This window comes from Suillus discolor, assembly GCF_016758755.1.
Source record: "Suillus discolor strain FC423 chromosome Unknown F5147scaffold_1, whole genome shotgun sequence".
NCBI classification, from domain to species: domain Eukaryota; kingdom Fungi; phylum Basidiomycota; class Agaricomycetes; order Boletales; family Suillaceae; genus Suillus; species Suillus discolor.
Window position 1 is genome coordinate 1,748,243 of NW_024541248.1, and position 17,051 is coordinate 1,765,293.

Here is a 17,051-nt window from a genome sequence, read left to right on the forward strand (position 1 = left end):
GGTAGGTGTTACAGTCTACCGTAACATCTACAGAAGCCCCCATCCTGCTAGACTCCCGACGTGGTGATATGCCGCCAGCACTTAGAACGACAGTGGTCTGGACCGCTGTGACACCGCCCCTGGCCTAGAAGGCCTTGTACCTGATCCTCTGAGGCTGTATGCCTCATGGTCACCCTAGATCGGTGCATGTTGCCTCATGTTGCCTTATGTAGATCCGGAGCGCCTCAAGGCGCCTCACCCTTGATCAGAGGTTAAGCCTCATGTATCTTATCTGATCCTCATGGTTAACCTCATGTTCGGTTATCTCTGATAGCATAGATCCTTAGATACAGACTGAGCTTGAACCCTTACTTATAGACATATATAAGTAGCCAGATTATTGTACCAGTTCTTTACTTTAATCTACTAGGTCTTATCCCAGAACTAGATTCTTCTAGAACCAGCTTATCTAATCCACTTGCTTCTTTGAACCTTTGACTGCACTTTTAAGACACTCCCCGTGCCTTAGCCGTATTCTTGTTAGCCCTTCATTCTCGATGAGGCCCTCGACCCTTACCGAGATAGACGGAGAGACCTGTCGGTCTTCGACCGACTTGTAAGACATCCTTGACACACTCTATGCGATAGCACATTCGTGCTGGTGTTGAGAAGACCCATCCTAGCTGTAACAGTAGGTGTTACCTTTCTTTCCCATCTTCACTGTGTCACCTTTGACAGACCAAAAAGTATCTTCAATCAAGTAAGCGAATGCATTGTTCATCCATATTCTGGACTTGTCATATGTCCTGGCCTGGAAGTAGGAGTAATGAGCGTGCAATAGATAATTAATATGTAGCAGTTACACACTTGAAACAAAGAAAACTCACCTCCAGATCTATACCGTCATACAGGAACACTTCATCCAATAACAACCAGTCTACAGCTTCCTTGAGGTTATTGCCTTGTAGTCCAGAAAGTTTGTATCAGACAGCTACCCCACTTCTAGCCTTACCTACCAATATAGTTCTTACTTGGCCACTACCGTTCCATGTCTTAGATAAGAAAGCATCAGTATGATATGCATCACATCAATAAAAACTTACATAGGCTACAAGCTTGCCTTTGAGATCATCATCTGCTTGAACTTCTTCCATTTTGGCCTTTATAGCTCATTGTCATTAGATGCCTCCCTACACATGATGGTCCAACTCAAAGAAATGCACCTCCCAGATAGAGGAAATCCTTCCTGCAGGGCTGTATCTCTTCTCATACCTCTGAGAGCTATTCTGGCAATGCGTACCGCCCTGGGACTATTAAAATCATTAAGAGTGACCTTAGTAGCACCCTTGCTGGCAGTGGTGTTAGAGATATTAGCATGGATAGACTTGATGACGATCTTTTGTATGTGTTAGCATAGTATGGGAAGAGAACTAACACTCACCTCATAGTCCTGCAGCATATGTGTTGAAGAAGCATCTTCCACTGAAACATTTGCAGGTGATTCTTCTGGAGTGGGTTCTTCATCAGAAGAATCTTCTAGACATAAGATATCCTTAGCACAGCTGGGATTAGCTTCATCCTCTTCCAGAGGGTCCTCTGCCGGTGCCTCTGCCTCATCATCACTGGAATCAAAAGTTACCTTCCTTGACTTCCTTGGCCACCTAGTAGCAGAGATTACACTCTCATCTTCTCCCTCTTCACCGTCTTCATGGTTATCCTCCTCCTCAAAGTCAGCTGACTCCTTGGCCAGCATTGCTGCCGTTCTCTTCCTAGTTTCTGTAATAAACCACCCTTAGCGTTTGCAGGTAGAAACAATTATCACATACATTTTTTCTGTGTTTCCGCTTTCTTTAAGGCTGCCTTCTTTTCAACCTTTTTGAGTGCCTCTAATTTCTTGGCTTCTGCTGCACTGAAAGTAGATGTAGTAGCCTTTGCTCTGGTGGTATGGCTGGTAGGTTTGGCTGCAGCACTGCTGGGAGCACTCCTTGGTGCTGCTGCTGTCTTCCTTGCTGTTGTAGTACCTCTAGTTGCAGGGCCAGAAGTAGACTTAGAAGTGTTAGATGTAGACTTAGCCTTAGTCTTAGCAGAACTTTTCTTGGGAGCCATGTGTGTGAGAAAGTAAGGCGCCCTCCAAACAAGAAAATGGAAGTGAAGAGGTGACGTAAATTATATTAGACTTTAAGCGCTCTACAAAGAAGCTACAATATTGAAGCATTTGATAGCTAACAGAATAGCTAGTGTCATCCAGAGAAATGTACATTATTCCTCCAATGATTCCTAGTCTCCTTCCAGTTGGCAAACTCTCCATCGGTGTGTAGGACAAGAGATGCTCTCCTCCCCTCATAGTCTAGGTTGAAGTGAGTAGTGTCTCTAGATAAGAAAACCATGAAGTCTCCACTATACAACCCTACCACCAAACCCTGTTCCTTCAACACTAGCTCTCCACATTTAAAGTCTCCCAATGGAAGGACCAAGCAGTAAATCAAGTCTTTACCATCTCGGTGAGCTAAAGTGCAAACATTGACGTTCACCACTAGAGAAAGGAATGATGCAACAGGAGACCCAGGTTTTCCAGGCAGCAGGTCCACATACTGGATCAAAAACTCATATTCTTCTGGTAGACACTGACATATCTACACTATGTCTCAGCCTCCCAGTGCGGAACTTCCAGATAATATAAATAGCATACCATGTTCTTGATCCATTCAAACAAGTCTCCAAAGTTAGCGATCATCCCTCGGTACAGGTCAGCATGTTCAACCATTTCCCTGGAGGGATAAGGCAAGAACTGAGAGTAGTTAGTACAAGACGCTCTTGCTACCCTAAGGTTATGAGGGTGAACATCTGTGGGTGCATTATCTCCCTGCAACAACAATGTGTCAGCTGATGCTCATGTCTGGAAAGACGGGCTTACAGGTGTTGTATACCTGTTATACCAAGTAAAATGAGCGCAATGGAAAGGGAGAACATCTCCTTTCATCACCATCCCAGAAGCGCCCTCCAGTTACTCATTAAATATAATGTCCTTTTGAATATCAGAAAACTGGCCTACTGCCTCGCTTGCAGCCATCTCGTCTTCTTTGAACATTTTTCTGTCAATGAGCATGTTAGACTTCCCAAAAGCAGCAAGGAGATTAGCTTCTAGAGTGTTGCATATACAATCAGGTAGTGTTGTGCAAATGAAAGCCATCAAAGTTCCATCTGCATTAAGTATGTCCAATACCTGCCTGGGGAACATATATACACATTAGTGATACTAAAGTCTTTGGAAAGCAAGTCAAAGAAACGCACCCCTCCAATGCATGAGCTGATATCTTGATATAAGTACCTTCCTTCTTATAACCATTGCTGGAGTAGTATGAAGACAACTAGGACGGTGTGAACTTAGAAAGAAGAGAAGTAAATGGTCCTCAAGGTGGGTCTTCCCTCTTCTGACAGCATATTATAGACATCCGATAGATTGAGAAGACCCTCATCAGAAGTTGCGATCTCACTAAGTTCTTGATCAGTTAGAGACATTTGAATGAGAGAAGATCATTTACTTTTGGCACTTCATAGCAAGCTGTATCTGGCTAACCATCAAATAGAAGTTTACCTCTGTGCCCTTAGATATGAAAGAAGTGCAATGTAGCAACACTGATGACAACAAGTCTTCCATGCTCCAAGTCAGATTCTGGCTCATGTATAACAAGCTGCCAGCCCATTCTTCTAGCTTGGAGTCTAGATCACTGGATGCTAGCATCCTGATCAATGCATTTGCCTCAGGGCTGATAGTACTTGCTATTTCTCCCATCTGTTCCCATTCTCTCATGGCAATCCCTCCTCTTCTGCATGTCCTGCACCCTTGAGCATCATAAGGGTGAAATCATTGTGTTTGTTGATGTAGACTCGGATGTCTGGGTGTAGAATCATGGACTTGTGCTTGATAGGCTTTGTGTGAAATTTGGTGCTCTTTAATAAGTGATTTTAAGGCATTGAGTCCTTCACTATCACCGCCAAGGAAAGACAGTGCATGGTCAAGCAAGACAAGGTCATAATATGACACAGGTAGGTGTGAGACATGTGTGGTGGGTGATGGCGATGCCATTGGAGATATTGAGCAGGTGTGGGAGACAGTGAGTGTGCCCCGATGCAGTCCCATGAGACCCTGTTGGGGCTCGCCCACCATCCAACGTAGGAATGCTATAAAGCATCACATAACTTAATACGAATTCTCCATAGATAACAATCAGAGTTTACCTCGCTGCCACAGCATGGTGAAGCCATATATGTACTTTGATAACACGCCTACACATCTCCCATGGCAGACAAATCTTTGGTTTGTTCATCCTTTCTATCCAGAATAAATGGTTGATTCCTTGGGCACTCAGGGTGTTACTGTTCTACCACAGCAGAGCAGAGTAAGACATGGAGTAAGTGTGGATCCGATTTTTGCATTTTCCACCCAAGCAAAAAACGCACAGGTTGCCTCATTTTTGAACAATGAACTTGAGCTCGCTACTCACCATTGCTTGGCCAAGGTTCTCAAGAAAGAATCACATCAAAACTTCAGCAGGAATATTCATATCTGCCACTGGAAGCAGCTGTGTGAGCCCTTGGTACATTGGGAAAGCTGGGTTTCTGAATTTCCAAAGCAATTCCCGTACACGGAGGAGGGCTGGATATACTCTTCTAGCCCATTCATTCCACCGATGGTTGGAAAAGATCTCACAGGGCCTGAATATGAGCAAGAAGAGCCTTTCGCAAATTTCTTCACTGAAGTGAGTGGCTTATCTTACCTGCGAGTCGTGGTCATTCAATCTGATGTACTTTCCTAGTTCACCAAAACTTGTGCAACAGTGGCAGGTGTGCAAAACATCGACAATAGCAGAGTGTGGCATGCACATCACAACACTTTCATCGATAAGAGGAGGAAGCCTGATCTGGTACTGTTGGATAGCCATTTTCAGATGTCTGCAGAAAAGTGAGAGCACATGAGATCAATCTGTCAGGTAGGCGTAACATCATTCAATCACCATTGTAGATGCTCACCTATGGCAATATTATGATAGGTCAAGTACAAAGATACGCTGGAACTGGTGGAAGATGCATATGAACAACTATATGACAATGTGTTCTTCATTTTCAGCAAACAAGACAATTGGTTGTTCTTCATCGGCTTCACAATGTGTGGTGCCAATCTGTGCGTATACATGTTTCACTATGGTGGTACTATGGAATCCATGCCCATGTCACTCCACACCGACCCAGGGATTGTCACACAGGCATTGGTTGCCATAGCACATGGCTCACTCGAGAGCATTGGTTATGATCCGACGGTTACCACACCCCAATTCAGTGCAAGTATGGGTCTATGTGTGATCCAGATGAAGCTCGTATGGTTGGAGATGATACAACCATTAACCCTCACAATAGACACGTGTCTTTTTTCATCCCATTCTGTCCAAGGTCAAGGAACACACGTCTTTGCTTGCATCCACCCCATGTATTCCCAGTACTTGGTCTCCAAGGAGGCAAACGTGAACACTGAGGGGAAGGGGAAGAAGGCCAAGAAAGCAGTCGCATCATATGAAGGTCAGTTCCCCCTCATATTGAAAGGTCACCATGGTGCGCATTACAGGCAGCTAACAACTCCTCTAGGTCCTACCCATTCAATTGTCAAAGATTGCTAGGTATATCATGGAGATCGCTCTGATTCCTTCATCCACGGGCTCCTTAAAGCCCAGAACAAGGACCTCCATGAATGTAATGGTGAAAAGAATGCAGAGTACCAAGAGCCCCCTGAAATCGCTGTATATTTGGCCAGTCAACTTGATGTTGTGACTGCACCAAGGACCAGTGACCCACACAATCAAACAGATAAGAACTCCCAGTACTTCAAAGACGAACTCCTGCCATCCATTGCTGTAAAACAAATGATTCATAAATGATTCCTTTTTGAGGCCTGTGGCATTGCCCTACCTTGGTTTGCCACTATAGAGGAACTCCTCAATGCTATCCTTATGGCAGTGCAAGGTGCGTGCATTTGGCACTGTCTTTGAAGTCGATATGAACTAACCGAGCACAAAGGTCATGGGAATGCTCTTGGACATGATATTCTTCACAGGGATGTCAGCTTGCCCAATGTCATGATAGCTGTGAACAGCATTGATGCGGAATCTGCCATACCAGGTAAGCTTTATTTATAGTTCTGCCTGATCGTCAACTTATTTCAACCAGGCCAAGGAAGGGCAATGTGCCCGGGCTTCCTGGCCAACTGGGGTCTTGCTATTGACCTGCGTAAGGAAAACAAAAATTTCGATGAATCTTGACTGCATTTCTGTACTGTGAGTGATAGATTCTGCTGTTGTGTCACACTTCTGAAGTCCGACAAGGGGACATACCCCTACCTCTCCATGGAGCTCATGTTTGGTGCCAATGGGAACATCGTCGAGCACAGAGCATGTGATGATCTGGAGTCATTCTTCTGGATCTTGTGGATCATGTCCGTCAACTATGATGGCCCTTTTAATGTCACTCGTGACTGGGCGGATATTGAACACTTAGTGACTAAACTCGCCACTGAGGAAGACAATTCCACAGTGGATCTGCACAACACCAAGTTCTCCCAGCATGTGCAACTCAGAGAAGAATCTGTGCCTCTGATTGGTGCACAGGTTCCAGGCTACACGTCTTGGATGAAGGATATGTTTCCAACCACCACCATCTCCACCCCCGTGACCACCACACCACCTCCCATTTCCACCTCAGCATCCACATCTAATCCAGCACCGGTCGAAACTGTTGCACAACGATTACACAAAGGGTTGCGAGCACAGCACAAGTTTGTGAGGGACATGTGGAAACATCAACTCATTGACAATAAGAAGGCGCATTTGTATTGTGTGGGGGATTTCACTAGTCTGAACGTGCCTGCTTGGGCCAAGCCTGGCGGCCATGTGATGGAATACTGTGAAGTTGCCATGGAGAAAGTGACGATGTCATGGGAAATGATGAAGGCTCTCATCACCCTGTACTTTGCAAAACCTCCATTCCTCGAGGGGATGGAAAGGCTTCATTCTCTCTTCAAAGGCATCACTTCTACCAGGGAAGGTAAGGTCTTCTGGACGCCACCCCAGCATGTGCCCACCCATGACAAAGTCACTTGTATCCTGGAAGACATGTTGGAGAGCATAAAAGGATATGACACTTACACCGATGCGCTTCAAATTAAAGATGGCCGCCAGCGATACGAGGAATTCTTGAGACACGGACACTTCCCTTCATTTCCCACTGTTACAGTGGTGGAGAACAAAAGGAAGAGGTCTCTAAAGGTTGCAGGGAATCTGAATAGGTCATCTAACAGCATTGCTCTTGGGAGTATGGTTACCCCTGCCAGCATAGTCTCCTGTGCCAGCAAGCGTGGAGTTGAATCATTAGAATTAATGAATGGAGGTGGGCCCCCCCAAAAGAACCCCTGTACCAAATAGCCGTACATGCTCTGCGTACTCTTTCATAGTACTTGTATAGTTGTTGATATGTATTTGTGATGACATCACTGCAACTAGTACAAACACATAGTACTTAGCACATACTTCTATCACTACCATGCCTACTCTCAGATCTGCACTTCAGGCTTTGAACGTTGATGTAGAAAGCTTTGACCCCCAAGATGATGATCCTTTGATATGCCCAGCCTGTCACAAACTTATGAAGACTCCTCAAGGCATCACTGCTCACCTGCAGACGGCTAAAAGCTGTCAGTGGTATAAGAAGGGTAAACTGAGAGAGCTGACTTTGCCAGGGAGATTTGGAGAAGAGGTGATGGCTAGAGAGGTTGATGAACAAATGGTGTTACCTAGGCAGGAGCCTGAGTTGGACCCTATGGAAGTGGTGGAAGAATATGGCCAGCACATGTACAACCTTATCCCCCCTAATGATGAAGATCATATAGGCCGTAACTGTGGAGAGGGCTCTTATCATGATGCTCAGCAGGAGACTGGAGAGGGAGAGGAAGATGTGCATATCATTGAAGAACATCTTTTGGTAGGGAGGGTCATCAGAGTGGATGAGACGCTTCACCAGCTGTGGAGGAGAAGATTTGGAGAAGAGAAAGCTGAGGGGGAGGATGTGGACATGGATGATACAAGCCAACTGTCTTCTTCCTACAACACCTTCTCATCTTTCGCATCAGAACTTGACTGGCGAGTCGCTCACTGGGCTGTCAGTGAAGGTATTGGCCATAAATCGTTTGATAGACTGATGAACATTCCAAGTGTAAGTCTAACAAAAGAAGGCAGTAAAGGAGATTTAAGGAACATAAGAAATTCAATCAGAGGCACTTGGATCTGTACCACTACCATGGAGGGTTTTTCCCATGCTATCTGCAGGCAAGTTTGAGTGATGCCAGCTCACAGTTACTCACTGGCCTCAATACAATAGACCTCTTCAAACCAAAATACCCATCCCTAGCATAAGGATCATACCTGAACATGCTCACAAAATAAAAAACTACCACACCACCAGAAAACTACCACCAAACCTGACAACAAACAAACAAAATGAACGACAATGGAACAACCTAGTCCCACTCCAACAACCACACATACCCACTAGATCCTTAACTAGAAAACATATACAACATACTGAACAACAACATCGCTACCAAGAAAACCATGATGTAAAAATGTGTAATTCCTATCACCCAATCATAGTGCCCCCTACCACACCCATGTAAAATTGACAGCAAGAAACTGAACTGAAATGAATACCCTGATATTGAACCACCCAACAACGAAAACACCCCAACCCGTGAAAACAACAAAGAAAAACTCAAAATGTAGTGGAAATCACCACACCCCATATGCTCAACCACCTCAAATATCCATATAACCAAACTGCACTTGTAAGTCAACCTCCCAACCACCACAAACATATTCCACACCCAAGTTTGAAAAACAAGACTATGCCTGAATGCAAGAAAACACATCTTAATAATGTCACACTAAATGCTCACAGCCACTAACTGCTCTCCTGAAGGACATGCCCCTGCATACAGGCAAACAAAAACATGACCCTCCATCACTAAACAATATGAACCCGGCCACAAAGCCATCCCTGATCCCAACTTTCGATACTCAGACAAAATCTGCGACTGAATATGAGAATATAACCCCCCTCCAAACCCTTCCCAAAGTCCCTCATCTGCCTCACAATGAAGGATAAGGAACCGACATCCCTCAAAGCTATCTTCCAAACCACCCATCCCTACCCCTCCACCCCTCATCCATCATCCCAGACCCCTCATGTTGGTCTGAGGTTCTTCCCACAGAATGTCTTACCAGATGATGACAGCATGGAACAGCCCTCAAACTTCCTGCTTGACCCCCCCTCCTCTCCAACTTCACCCCCAAATACCCCCACCCCCATCCTCTGTGAGATGAGTGGGCTCAGCCAGCCAGCCAACCTCCTTGTCTTCCGTGAATTCAAAGTGACCACCTCTCAGGAGACTACCGCAACTCATGCTAATGACAGCGACCTGAGTAATTCCATGCACGCCCCCAGTAACGCCATGGTGGATTAAACCATGAGTGCCCCCCACACCCCCCCTGCCACATGAGCGCAAACCACAGAGGAAGATGCCATCCTTGCCCACCTCATGCTAGCAGAAACAAACCAGTCCATACTCAACCAAGATGGAATAAACCACCACACGATCTTACCTCAGTTCACACTCATGCCTCTTGGCGGTTTCCCAAATATCCATATGGCACACTCCACCCAAATTTTCAACCATCTTGATAATAAGGTGGTCCTTGCCTGGTTCCAGGTGGAGCACCCTAAATTTATGGTGCATGTCTTTGACCACTCTGGTAAAGATGTAGCAAAGAAAATGGCAATCATAGCGGAACACTTACAAGCCAGCATAGCCACTATCACAGACTTCATCCACCAAGAAACCCCACCACTTCACATCTCCCCACCTCAACCCCAAGGTGGAAGAAGTTCAAAAGATTTCCCTGTCGGCTTCTTAGTACACAAGATCCCAGAAGAAACTAGGAACCTGATTGTGAACCAGCACATCTGGTCTTCCACAGACATCACATTTGAGGTGCTACCGTTGTAGCACTCGAGCTTGCACTAGGCTCATATTCACTGATTTCTCGATACACGTCCAATACCCGTTGTGCACTAATCACTTCCCAATGTAACCAGACACTAACCCACACAACCCGACACTTTGACTAGTGGACCTGATGTTTCGGCCACATCGGCCAATCTGAAATCCTGCGCACTTGTCCTATCTGTGTCCCATCCCGTCTTGCTAGCCCCACTAGGTGCGTAGTTGATTATTTCACACATTACTCACATTGTAGCAAGTGCTATTACATGTTTTCCCATCATCCGCAGTGCCTCATGTTAGTCTACATGTACTTCGGACCCGAAATCGTCGGCCACTACTTTTGCCTATAGGGTTCCAGATTTCTATGTACTCACATATATATTGGACTGACTACAAGTATTCTCATTATCCAAGTAGTAGGGAGTCGTTTCCCGATACTTAGTGGTCAAACCCGATATTTTGTAGTTCTTAGTTGACATTGCGAATATTACCGCTCTTTCTATCCGAAACACCTGTCATTGTCGTTAATCCGCATACCGCTCGCTTTCCCGACATTTGCTATTGCAATTCCCGCTAAACCTGAACCTGAAACCCACTAACCCAAAACCCGAAAACATCAGACCCAACACTTTGGCATTGGACATCGTAGATATACCTTCGGACTTTGTTTCTTGCGCTCGGACTTTTGACCGTTTATCGTTTCACTAACTACAGACCATTCCAAACAGCTAACCCCTCAGGTCGAACACACTTGTCTTGCAAGTATAGCAGACTAGGCTGTGCACGACCACAACACATTTTTATATTGCTGGTTACTTACTTCATGTAGTGTCCAGCAATTGTTGTATCTCTACACTGTTTAATTGCTCCCACCCCCTGGAATTACTCTTCTGCTTATCCAGATTCACCACGTCAGATGTAGACATTGTCCACAAAGCTGTTGTTGATGTGTGGTCCTCCGATGACAACAGGCACCGCATTGATGACACATTCTCAATGTGCGGTGTCTTACTAGGATGTGATTGGTAATAAAATCACCAGTTCTCACTATCCTCCACAGTCAATGGTTCAGACAAATACCAACGGTTGATAACATGGTCGTTTGTGGGAGGAGGCGGTAATAGCAGTGTCGATCTAAGCAAACTTCTAATGACTTTAGGTGGGTTGAGATAGTGACCGTTAACTGGCTTGATGCAGTGCTTAGGTACTTGAAGGCCAATAGTCCATTAACTGGCTTGATGCAGTACTTAGGACGTTAAAGATAAAGATTGCAAATGATGTAGCTGAATTGATAACTGGCTTGATGCAGTACTACGATGCTACTAAAAGAGGATTGCAAAGGTGTGCAATATCAATATGAAGATGAAGATATGAATCACACAGTACACAATGAATCAGAGTAATATCTTGTAAACACTCCCTATTCTCAAAAATTAGAGGAGATCAAACTAAGCCTCTAACACAATCGAATCAACTGAAATATGTGGCTTTGAAACTAACTTCTCTGCTGCTCAGGCACTCACGATGAGTATGATGCAGAATCAGAACAGAGTACACCCTCTTGATGTAGTCTTAAAGCAGCCAAGCTCTTAATATTGTTGAATAAAGTGCTAGTCTTATTTGTCGTCCTCCTAATCGTTAAAAATACGTAAATTCTCCCCACAGAAAAGGTATCCTGTGTTGCAAAGAGAATGTGACAAAACTACAACTAGATGACTGATGACCATGTACCAGCTAGTGTAATTCAAGGATTGGCTCAAGGTAGGCCTCAGAAGATCAGTATGTTGTGGGAAATGATGACAAAAGAATGGAGGGAATAAACTAATATTCACTCAGATGTTCACACAAATGTAGGGTGAGAAATTCAGGAAGATACTCAAATCCTCCTCCCTCTCTCTAAAAGGGGGATGTCTGTCCTCTCAAAGGAAGCTTATTTCAAAAGGGAGATTATCATTATTCAGAGGGGAAACTGGGCCCCTTATATACTACTCTAAATGTGGCTGTGTAACTATCTATTTAAGGAAATATGACTCATAGTGACTCAGACAGAAAATGACTCATAATGACTCATACTGAGTCATAGTTGAAATGTCTCATGATGACTTGTTCACTTCTCAAATATTCCCATCTATCAACTTTCTTCCTTCAGTTTCCTGACTAATCCATCTCATCTTACTAATCCATTTCATCTGACTAAGCCATTGATCACACATGAACTGTTGAAATGTTGGAATGCTACCGTAAATATATTTCAGAACATACAGAAAAAATGTGAAGAATTGTAAAAAAACAATCATAAGATTGTGAGAGAATGCTGAATAATGTGTTGTGGTATGTTTGAAACTTATCTTTAGATTGGATAAGTGTTAATTGAATTATTATGTAGTATTATGGGTTTGTTATGTCTGAAAATTACTCAAATCAAATCATAATGTGTTATAGAAAATTCTTAGTAATTTCGTAAAGTGTAGTAGAGAACGTCAAAGCTAAAAAGTAGCCATGACCATGCACAAAACAAGTTTGGTGCGTGTCAGCGGGTTCCAAGATGACAAGCTTGTATACAAAGCTATGTGTGGCTTCATTAACTTGGTTCACATCAAGATCCTAGACTTCAAAGTCACTGGAGGCCTATCTGTGCATCGCTTCAATATCTTCACAACAACCAGCCCCATGAATGATGCGAAAGCATGGACGGAGCTCAGAGGTTTCCTCCATATCCTGGAATATCCCACAGACCTAGATGGCTGTGGCATAGCCGCAGCACTACATGCCTGCCAATTGTGCCACTCTCTTGTGCACCCATGTGGCCTTTGCCCATTCCTGCAAACTCCGCAATGGAATGGCCCCAAACTGAGCAAGAGAAGTGCAGGGAATTTGTCCTGTCAGACAGGAAGACCCAGGGGAGGCAGACCCGGTGTAGAGACTAACATCTCTGTGGCCTCGTAGAGGTCTAATTCTCCAACGTCCCAATCACCTCCCAAACACAGCGCGACCTGTATCTCATTTCTGCGCACTTGGCGCTTCGTCGGCCGCTCGCGCGCACAGGTGCTCGGTCGCGCATCGGCGCACGCACCTTCAGTTCCGTCGCTCGTCCTCCGTTTATCCATTCCATGTCCGTTCGGTTCGTCAGCACGTGTTCCTAATTTATTCTCATGTATTCTGACATATCTCCGGCGCTTGCGCACAAATTCCATATGTTTCGTCACGGACCCTTATTTTACATATCATCACGTACTCGCTTCGCTTTCCGGCTCACTTTAGTGCTTGACAGCGCTTAACGCTACTTACAATATATATACTCATGTCTCGATGTAGAATGATCATCTTCTTCCCGCACAAACATTGGACTCTAAGTCTAAAAATCTCCATCGTATCCGCCGACCGACACTAAGCGCTAAAACCGACACGAGCGCCAGTTCTCATACTCTAATATACAAACATCGTCTTACTTGTCTCCCGACTCACTTAAAGAGTCGCTGCGCTCCACCACCCACACGCGCGCTTCGCTCACTCTCAGCGCGCGCCATCATACTCGTCGCTCGGTAGCGCTTCATAGCGCTCTTGCTCATCGCGCTTCATTCATCATCGCGCGCCTCACCAGGCTTATCTGACAGCCCGGTTCAGTGTTTCCCTCCACTATTATATATAGAGGAACCTTCTCAGTAGCAATCCCCTTGGGCCGACATTAGATTCGCGCACAGAGGACCATCTGAGTATATTCATACCACCCCACTTTATAGCAATCTACATTCCTCACCTACACCGGACATAACAACTAAGACCCGCTACATATCACCTATGCCATGTAAATACGAATGTGTACCACTCCTACCACGTGCTTAACCACCAAACCCCCCTCAGTTTCATTACTTACCCCAACCCCTACATACTCCTATGTACTACTTCATATCCCTTACCTTGTGAATCAATACCCGTTGTTACCTATTAATCACCCACATCAGAATAACTACACCCACCACAACCATCCCACCTCAGGCCCAGTACCTGTGAAGAAAGGAAAGTTGTCATGGCATGAAACAGATCATCAAGACATGATCTGTTCAACTTAGATCCCTTGCCCAAATATGCTGATCATGTTAGTGAGACAGGAAAGCAGTGATCATCTCACCAACACATGGTGCATGCCAGAACATGGAAACCTATTTAGGTTCGGACGAGTCATGCCAAGAGGCTGAAGTTCTCACAAGTAGAGGATTGGAATGTACCGGGCATTTCTATTCATCGAAACTGCTAACATAGTCCACTGTAAGGCAGCCAGGATATGCTGACTCTAAGCTACACAATGATCGTAATGTAGCCTTAGTATACCAATCATCCCTGCTTCACAACATCTCCCCCCCCCCAACCTGGTTTCTCTGTTGGCCTTGGTTCTCCCCCTCTTGGATGTAGAGGAGGACCGCCTCAAACTGCTGGGCAGCCCTCTGATGACCATTCTCAAGGACTTGAAAGTGGAAATGCCCTACCCAGGCAAGAATTAACTCAACCTCAACACACAATCGAAAGTAAACCGAACCCATGGCATTACATGTGCAATAACCCTCCCCAAAACCTCCAACACTCTCCGAGAACCCCCGCACCCATGCGCCCACCCCAAACGAGTCAAACCACAAACCACCCAATCACCCACACACACCAAATAGCATCCCCACTCAAAACACCCTGCACCTGAACCAAAACATTACTGGCCAAACGACTGCCAATCAGAAAACAAGTGCCAACATTAAAATAGCATCATTGAATATAAAAGGGCATACCTTGATGAGCCCAGGACAAAACCAAATATCTAAATGGATAGCAATCAACCGAGAAATCAGAAATCAGAAGATCGGCATACTTTGTGTACAAGAAACTCACCTATGCCTGGAGCATCAAACACAGATTGACTCCCTCTATGCATGCAGACTCTTGGTTCTAAACTTGAGTGATCTGGAACACCCCAGCAGTTCAGCTGGAGTCACATTCATTCTGAACAAAGAGATCATGAACACCTCCAATGTCAAACTACATGTCATCATCCCAGGGCAAGCAACTATACTATCTATAAGCTGGCATGACAATAAAATAATTAACTTACTGAATATATACACTCCGAATAATCTGAATGAACATAGCGATTTCTGGAGCACAATCCAAACTGAAGTGCAGCGGTGAAACCTTGGAACAATAGACTTCATGCTGGGGGATTTCAATTTTACAGAGGATCCCATTGACCACTGTAAAGAGTTGATTCTATGTGGGCGCTACAAATATTGTTACCTTAGAATTCGAAGTGCGAGTGTAATGTTCGCCCCAAAGAGACTGCCAATAGAACTATCTCTTGATATAAAATGCAAGGGATATCTTGTTAAGATCAAAGGTGAGAGAAGGGAAAGTTACCAAGAGTGTGCTTGGTGATCCAAGGATGTGTCTGAAGTACCGAAGTACTCATCCAATGAGGTCTGAAGGTGGTCCAATGTCAAGAAATGAAGGTCTGAGGTTGCACGAAGTGTCCAAAGAGCTTCTGATGAACAGCGAAGGTTCCGAGGTAGAAGTATGGAGTGTATGTCAAAGTATAAGACTTGCAAAGTACAACTAAGCAAAGTCTATTGGGAAAACTAAGAGATAGCAAGATGCAAAATGGCAGTGGTCAAGCCAAACAATCGTTCCGAATGAACAAAGAGATCGATTGCATGAAGATACAACTATCCAAAGTGACTCTACTAACTATGACTCATAGCAGGGAAAGTGAAGTGAAGTGTGAGTAGCTAGTGAGGCAGATTATATCCTACAGTGTGAAAGTCCAGAAACTGTGTAGGTGAAAACAGTAGCGAGATAAGCCATCTGAAATGTAATAAGACTCGAGGCAAGCCGCTACAGAGATATGCATGTAATAATGCATGAGGCATGCTGCTATATGTATTAACTAATGGTTTCGACGGGCCGACAATGTATGTGCCCCTAAGACATAATCAATAACAGATGAACAAGTGGAAAATGCACCAGTGAAGTCAAACAGACATGGATGGGACATGGTATGGAGGATTGGAAGTGTATACAGGCCTCGGAAATGGATGGATGACCTTTGGATAACTCAGATGAATGCACAGAACTCTCGGAAGGTAAAAGGAGTGTCGAGGAGTATAATGTGAGGTACCTATGAGATTGGCAGTATATGTGCCCAGCGCCAATCCGAGTGCTACACCGTGCTCCAGTATGATTAGATAATGAAAGCTCAATAGACACACTAAGAGACTTAAGGAACACGTTAAACTTACAAGACATGTGGAGAATAGAGAACCTGCACCAAAGATTATTCACGTTCAGCAGTAATCACCAAACACTATCATGTCTCGATAGAATTTATGCATCAGAATGACATACCAAAAGTTTGCTTGAATGGGACTCACAAATAAGCCAAATACCCATGGACCCCCAGATGGTCTCCGTCAGATTTGTGCCTTCAAACCTACCCCACATTGGGAAGGGACAGTGGTCCTGGCCACTGAGCTTGGTATCAGACACACTCCTGATAAACAAAATAATTGAAATGGGAATCAGAACCCAAACTACGATTGAAAATGACACACCACACACTGATGAGACGAACCCCCAGACAATATGGCAATCCTTCAAAGTTGACATGAACAGAATTGCAAAAGACATTGCAAAAACTCACCTTCATAAAATCAACCAACAAATATGTACTCTGTTGAAAGACCTATGCAAACTGGCAAACACCAATAACATCGACACATCCGAAAACACGAGACTGAATGAAATCATCCTAGAAAAGGAAATCAACCATCTGCAAAGAAAAACTTCAGAACTACAACACTGAAAATGCAAGCACAATGGGCAACCCACGGTGAAATTATCAGTAAATACTGGACTAGGATGAACAAACAAAAATCTTCAAGAGATGTCATCCATAGACTTAACATTCCTAACACCAACAGATACACAACTAAAT

General features: G+C 44.5%; 6 protein-coding genes across 6 annotated transcripts; 4 read left to right on the top strand and 2 right to left on the bottom strand.

The window, feature by feature from the left end:
* Nucleotides 1–658: 658 nt before the first annotated feature.
* On the bottom strand, nt 659–2,085 carry F5147DRAFT_766904 (uncharacterized protein; the record flags this gene model as incomplete). The annotated part of the gene is made up of 7 exons (XM_041440817.1): nt 659–790; nt 867–940; nt 996–1,017; nt 1,083–1,139; nt 1,280–1,375; nt 1,421–1,770; nt 1,806–2,085. 7 exons carry the CDS (start codon nt 2,083–2,085, stop codon nt 659–661), a joined length of 1,011 nt encoding a protein of 336 aa, XP_041300415.1.
* Nucleotides 2,086–2,219: 134 nt separating this feature from the next.
* Nucleotides 2,220–3,217, bottom strand: F5147DRAFT_562829 (uncharacterized protein; the record flags this gene model as incomplete). Its single annotated transcript, XM_041430644.1, has 4 exons — nt 2,220–2,612; nt 2,669–2,842; nt 2,894–2,977; nt 3,032–3,217. The coding sequence occupies 4 exons, from the start codon at nt 3,215–3,217 to the stop codon at nt 2,220–2,222; spliced, it is 837 nt and encodes a 278-aa protein (XP_041300416.1).
* A 1,062-nt stretch (nt 3,218–4,279) lies between these two features.
* F5147DRAFT_766905 (uncharacterized protein) lies at nt 4,280–6,290 on the top strand (the record flags this gene model as incomplete). Its single annotated transcript, XM_041440818.1, has 8 exons — nt 4,280–4,297; nt 4,350–4,739; nt 4,797–4,904; nt 5,031–5,553; nt 5,701–5,885; nt 5,922–5,994; nt 6,049–6,150; nt 6,199–6,290. The coding sequence occupies 8 exons, from the start codon at nt 4,280–4,282 to the stop codon at nt 6,288–6,290; spliced, it is 1,491 nt and encodes a 496-aa protein (XP_041300417.1).
* An 84-nt stretch (nt 6,291–6,374) lies between these two features.
* On the top strand, nt 6,375–7,448 carry F5147DRAFT_766906 (uncharacterized protein; the record flags this gene model as incomplete). The annotated part of the gene is made up of 1 exon (XM_041440819.1): nt 6,375–7,448. One exon carries the CDS (start codon nt 6,375–6,377, stop codon nt 7,446–7,448), a length of 1,074 nt encoding a protein of 357 aa, XP_041300418.1.
* Nucleotides 7,449–7,566: 118 nt separating this feature from the next.
* F5147DRAFT_562725 (uncharacterized protein) lies at nt 7,567–8,358 on the top strand (the record flags this gene model as incomplete). Its single annotated transcript, XM_041430638.1, has 1 exon — nt 7,567–8,358. The coding sequence occupies one exon, from the start codon at nt 7,567–7,569 to the stop codon at nt 8,356–8,358; it is 792 nt and encodes a 263-aa protein (XP_041300419.1).
* Nucleotides 8,359–9,172: 814 nt separating this feature from the next.
* Nucleotides 9,173–9,541, top strand: F5147DRAFT_647390 (uncharacterized protein; the record flags this gene model as incomplete). The annotated part of the gene is made up of 1 exon (XM_041433195.1): nt 9,173–9,541. The coding sequence occupies one exon, from the start codon at nt 9,173–9,175 to the stop codon at nt 9,539–9,541; it is 369 nt and encodes a 122-aa protein (XP_041300420.1).
* Nucleotides 9,542–17,051: the final 7,510 nt, after the last annotated feature.